The following is a 5,624-nucleotide window of genomic DNA, read 5'->3' on the forward strand; positions in this document are numbered from 1 at the left end:
CAATTCTCTCTTCTTCTCCTCTTTTATTCTCTCTCTACCCCCTTTTCTTGTCCTCCCCTTTCTCCTAATTTTCCTTGAAAACCTCCCTCAACATAATATTAATAAGTTTGGGAATCTCCCAATTTGCATTTTTTGAATACTACAAAGGTGACACCCGACGGATAACATGCCCATAAGTTTCTCAAAACCATATGATGTGACCTATCATTGAAAAGTACTTGAAAAATAGAATCTATTAAGCTATAGAACACTTGATTTGGAGTTATAGCGTTCAAGTTATGACAAATCCAAAGATTTGACCACGTGTCCCAAACTTATGGGAAATTCCCATATTCCCCAATATTGTGTTCCTCCCTCTCTGTCTCTCCCTCTCTCTCTCTCTCTCTCTCTCCTAATTTTCCTTGAAAACCTCCCTCCCTGTCTCTCCCTCTCTCTCTCTCTCCTCTTTTTTTTTCTCCTCTCTCCCCCCTCAGTCTCTCTTAAAGTATCTCTCCTTTTAAATTTTATCTTTCCCTCCTCTCTTTTCCTTTTTTTCCCTCTTAAATTTTATATGTCCTCTATAATTCTCTCTTTGTTCCCCCTCTCTTTGTCTCTCTCTTAAAGTATCTCTCCTTTTAAATTTTATCTTTCCCTCCTCTCTTTTCCTTTTTTTCCCTCTTAAATTTTATATTTCCTCTATAATTCTCTCTTTGTTCCCCCTCTCTTTGTCTTTCCCCCTCTCTCTGTCTTTCCCCCTCTCAAAGTGTAAGAAAAATTGTCAAAAAACTATAAATTTTTAAAAAAATTAAAAAATTGTTTTCCCCCTCCATCTTATTCTCTCCTTCTCTCACACACACTCTGAGTCTCGGGGGGATCACTCATGTTATATATACATGAGCTCAAAATAAAGGGTTTTTAAAACACCATTTTTATACGTTTTTTACATATAGAAGGGTGTCATATAAAGGGGTTGCTTACAGATTGAATAAAAAAGGGTCGAATTTTATTCGAGAAAAATTCACAGACTAGGATATTTATAAATAGGCCATGAACACACGTTATATAGAAGATACATATGTTCGAATAACTTTAAAATTAAAAAATATTTTAAAATTATTTAATTACAATAAAAGTTTAAATTAAAAAAATAATCCAAGAGACTTTTGATTTAAAAAGAAGTTTTGACTTAGAGAGAGAGAGAGAGAGAGAGAGAGAGAGAGAGAGAGAGAGAGAAACCCTAGGCCCTATAAGAGAGACGGGGAGAGAGAGAGAGAAACCCTAGGCCCTATAAGAGAGACGGGGAGAGGGGAGAAATTTATTTAAAAAGAGGGGGAAAAGAAAGAGAGATAAGTGAGAGAAAGGAGGGGGAATAGAAAAGGAGAGATTACACGTGAGAAAGGGAAAAAGAAGAGGTTTTGATTGAAAAAGGGGGGTTTTAAAAAAATGGTAGGTTTAGGAAGCCCTATAATGGAGGTTAGGCTTTTCGAACCTAAGTGAGAGAGAGGGGGGAGGGGGGGTTTAATTTTTAAAAGAAGGGGACGGGGAGGGGGGAGCTCTAATGAAAAAAGGGAGGGGAAAGAGAATTTACACGTGAGAAAGAGGGGAAAGGAAGTAGTTTTGATTGAAAAGGAGGTTTGAAAAAAAGGGTAGGTTAAGGAAGCCCTCAATGAAAATAATAGTAAGAAAATATACTAATAATAAATAATTATAAAATAGATATACCAAGCTATCATTACAAACATAACTAAATATAATTAAAACACTTAAAAGAGTCTCAATAGTTACTAGCAATCTAGTTACAAGCTAGGAAATTTTTACTTGGGCAATCTAAGACTATTTACAAGCTTTTGCTCTTTGCTCAAAAGAGAGTTACTAGCTTAGGACTATTTACAAGCTTTTGCTCTTTGCTCAAAAGAGTTACTAGCTTGTTGTTCCGAAGGAGTTTCAATAGTTACTTCAATCTAGGACACTAGGTAGTCATACTAGACATGCTATCTAAGTTAGTGTAACTAGAAAATAGCTTGTTGCTCAAAAGGAGTCTCAATGCTAGTGAATTGCATACTGTCCCACTATGCTAGTCAACTCTCATTCAATAGATACTTCTATTCAAAAAAAAAAAAGGGAGTATCAATGCTAGTGAATTGCATATTGTCCCTCTACCCCTTCAATAGATACTTCTTCTATTGAAGTCCCTCTACCCCTTTATCCGAATCAAGAGACCCCTCCCTCCCCCTCCCCCCCCCCTTTTACAACTATTATGCTAGGAAATTTTACTTGGGCAATCTAGGACTATTTACAAGATTTTGCTATCTAAGAGGGGGAGCCGTAGAGGGAGCCGTATGTAGGGGTGTTGCAAATTTGTCATGAGACTAGCAATGTGCTAGTAAATTGCATATTAGAAGCATGTATACAGCTATAGCAACCCCCGCTTGTAAAAGAGTCCTTTTACAACTATTATGTGACTAGCATAGCATGTAAAAGAGTCCTTTTACAACTATCATGTGACTAGCATAGTATTGCAATCCATACTTAGGAAAGCGCAATCCTTTTTATCCATACTAGCAGGCCAGACTTCGTAAAGCACAATCCTTTTTATCCAGAGCAATTCTAAAACACGTTTTGTACACCATTAAAAAACGTTCACCAATTTGTTTAAAGAGACTCAAAAAAAAAGGTTCGATGATTCTCATAATGAGTGATCACTCTTTAATCCTCCAAAACGTTAAAAACTACCCCTCATAAGACACAAGGCAAGCAGATTAGCTAACAAAGAAATGTCCCAGATTCTACGACTTTAAAAAAAGGGAAAATTGTGTGCGCTTATTTGCATTGGCGCCCCTCCAGCAGTATATACAACTTTTCTATCGTTGGTCGATGTAGGAGATCTGGCTCGCTAGCTACCTCCGGCACAGTAAAAGTAGAAGGAAGTTCCTTTCAATATACATTTGCATGTCTGCCGAACCTAAAAGGCAAAAGAGGGGCCAATCACAGCTAGGTGAGAAGAGGAAGGACGTCCTCCACGACATGCTCCCCGGCCTCCAAGAACTTTCCCACCGCTTGCAGCAGCGCACCGTCCTCGCCCCCATCCTGCTCGGCTTGCTCGCGCCGGCCAGGGCGGCGGCGGCCGCCACGTTTCTCTCGACCAGGAAATATGATCTGATCATCCTTGCGCCCCCGCACCAGCTCGTCGAAGGTATCCTCATCCACGCGCAGGGCATTTACAAGCACCTGCTTGGGTATGCCGCGATAGACCGAGTTCCTTCCAGCCAAGAAACTCTCGGACGGGGTGTCGGAGGTGATGATGTTGATCCACTCCAACCCCTCATCGCCAGCCACCTTGATGGCCGGGTGGAACTGTGGGATGGCCACCACAGATCCTTCTTGCACCTCCTCATTGAAAGCTGTCTCGCCATCACCCGTCGATACCTCGATCCTACCATTACCCCTAGTTATGTAGATAATTTGGTGCGCATTGCAGAAAAAGGCTGGAGCAAATATGGCATTCTGCAGGAAACAATCATCACAACAAACAGTTGATTAGTACAATCGGCATTAATCAAAGAAGGAGCGATTTCATGAACCAAGATTTACTGATTACAATAGTAAACATTTCCTAATTGCAAACAGCATTAATCACAACAATAAAAATTTGATAATTACAACCAAATCAAGAGTATATCATCTCAACAATTAACAATTTGATTGATCATTACAACACAAAACCATGCTAATGTTTGTCATCATGAACAGAACCAAGCTTACCGACTTCAGACAAGTCTTTGCGACGCTGAATCCCACTGCACTCAATGCTGGTAATTTGTGTCGATTCACAAGCCGGGCCACACCTCCATCTCTCACATAGATGTCAGGCTCTTGTGCTTGTGTGTCGTACTTAATCTCTTCGAAGTAACGGAAGCTAGTTCGGCCACCAGACACTTGTATGGCACCGTTCTCATTGTCATTGTCCCCATTGCGACGGGGAGACTCACAACGCAGACGTTCTTCAGCGTCGTCACGTGGACGCCAAGCCTCTTCATCGAAAGTGATCTTGCGTTCTACCCTGATAATTGCAGCATCACTCTGGCGCTCTAGGATTGAGCGCACTGTGCCCTCGTCAACACCCCAAGCACTAGCCAGGGTTTCTTGTCTGAAGCCATGGAGAATGGACCCGAATCTCCCCTGTTGGGCACCAGCAAGGCCAAATTGCTGCAAACAGAGAGTCAAGGGAATAAATACAAGAGAATGAATAACAGAGGAAATCGAAAACGTATACCATGCAAAAATTAGACCGAGAATTGCTTATCATGTACTTGGCAGTGCTGAACAGAGAGAGAGAGAGATTCAGTATTACCTGTACTGTCTGTCCTGGTCTTGTTCCAAAGGCCGTATCCGCAGCACACAGCACCCGATGACGCCTATTTCCATCGTTGTACCACCAATAGACGGTACCTTTGGGCAAGGCAATCACATCATCCTTATTGACTCGGCGGATGAGCATGCGGCGACGGTACTCAGGATGCACAGGGAGGACGGCACCCACCCATCCCTCGCCTGGACAATCAGAAAAACATCGCATGCATGATATTCTATAACAAATCAGACCATTACACAGCCACTATATATGCATGCATGATATTCTATGACAAATCAGAGAATTACACAGCCACTATATATGAACATATGCTGCATACCTTCCACTACCACGGCCACCTTGTCTGCATCGGAGTATTGGGGCAACAGGAGGCCATCCTCTTCGAGCTCAAGCTCCGCAAAGCCAAGATACGCATTCTGGAAGGCCTCAATGCGCTCGCTCCACACGCGCAGGGTGCCGCCCTCTGACCGCAGCTCCTCGCGAGCCTCTCCCAAGCCCAGATCAAACTTCCCCCCTTTCTTCCTTTCATAACGATGACCACCTTGCTCATGCTGCTGTCTCGCTTCGACCCATCCGACGCCGAGCAGCAACGCTACCACTAACATTGCCTGCAGCACTCCCATTCTCGCCATTCTCAAGATGACGCGTCACCCCGGCTTGGTCTTGGTAATTGCTAGCAAATTCACCTCTGGCGTTTGCCTATCTCACGGGTGTTGTATAAGCTGTGCACTCGCTACTACAACAACTGCTGGGTTAGTCGTGATAATCAGGTGTACCCCTTATTTATACGCGTCTGATGATAGTTGCTGCCTGCGCTGGTTTGCTGCGTCCCTGATGTCTGGTTTGGAAAGTCTACGTCATCGTCATGCCCTGATGCGTATTTGTCCTCGTTTAGAAACCTACTGTAGCGAACTGCCATCGCCCTTACTTGGCTTATCTGGGTCATCGGATGGCGCGCACACTGTTTCTTTTTCCTTTCAGGTTTCACCTCGTTGAAAGGCTTGTAATTTCTTCGAGAGACAATGTTTTTCTAATATAAGAACCTATTTGGGCAGTAGTTTAAAGTGTTCCATTGGGTTGTCTCCCTTTCGAAGGACTTACACTCTCCACTTGTTTGCACAGTTACACCCAATCTACTTTTGAAGCAAACAGATATTTTTTAATACCTTTGGGATGTGGTGCGTAGGGTTTGAACTCACACACCCCCATAACTCAATCTACATCCAAACCGCTAGGTCAAAACCCCATTGGCACTTTGAAGTCCAAGTGTATA

General features: G+C 42.7%; 1 protein-coding gene across 1 annotated transcript; it reads right to left on the reverse strand.

Annotated features, from left to right (window-relative positions):
* Positions 1-2,738: 2,738 nt before the first annotated feature.
* Positions 2,739-5,097, reverse strand: LOC148040886 (legumin B-like). The gene is made up of 4 exons (XM_087687201.1): positions 4,671-5,097; positions 4,331-4,530; positions 3,742-4,185; positions 2,739-3,483 (listed from the first exon to the last, which is right to left on the reverse strand). Exons 1-4 carry the CDS (start codon positions 4,981-4,983, stop codon positions 2,971-2,973), a joined length of 1,470 nt encoding a protein of 489 aa, XP_087543327.1. The 5' UTR covers positions 4,984-5,097; the 3' UTR covers positions 2,739-2,970.
* Between the last annotated feature and the right edge of the window lie 527 nt (positions 5,098-5,624).

Source organism: Lygodium microphyllum, chromosome 1, assembly GCF_053477565.2.
Source record: "Lygodium microphyllum isolate KBCC chromosome 1, Lygodium_microphyllum_v1.1.10, whole genome shotgun sequence".
Taxonomy (NCBI): Eukaryota; Viridiplantae; Streptophyta; class Polypodiopsida; order Schizaeales; family Lygodiaceae; genus Lygodium; species Lygodium microphyllum.

Bases quoted from the DNA above. Each gene is read 5' to 3' on its own strand.
- LOC148040886 (XM_087687201.1), bottom strand. From the start codon at position 4,983: ATGGCGAGAATGGGAGTGCTGCAGGCAATGTTAGTGGTAGCGTTGCTG. The intron at 4,186-4,330 runs GTAATACTGAAT...CTCTGTTTGCAG, and splicing joins GACCAGGACAGACAGTACAG to CAATTTGGCCTTGCTGGTGC. The intron at 3,484-3,741 runs GTAAGCTTGGTT...TGTTTCCTGCAG, and splicing joins CAAAGACTTGTCTGAAGTCG to AATGCCATATTTGCTCCAGC.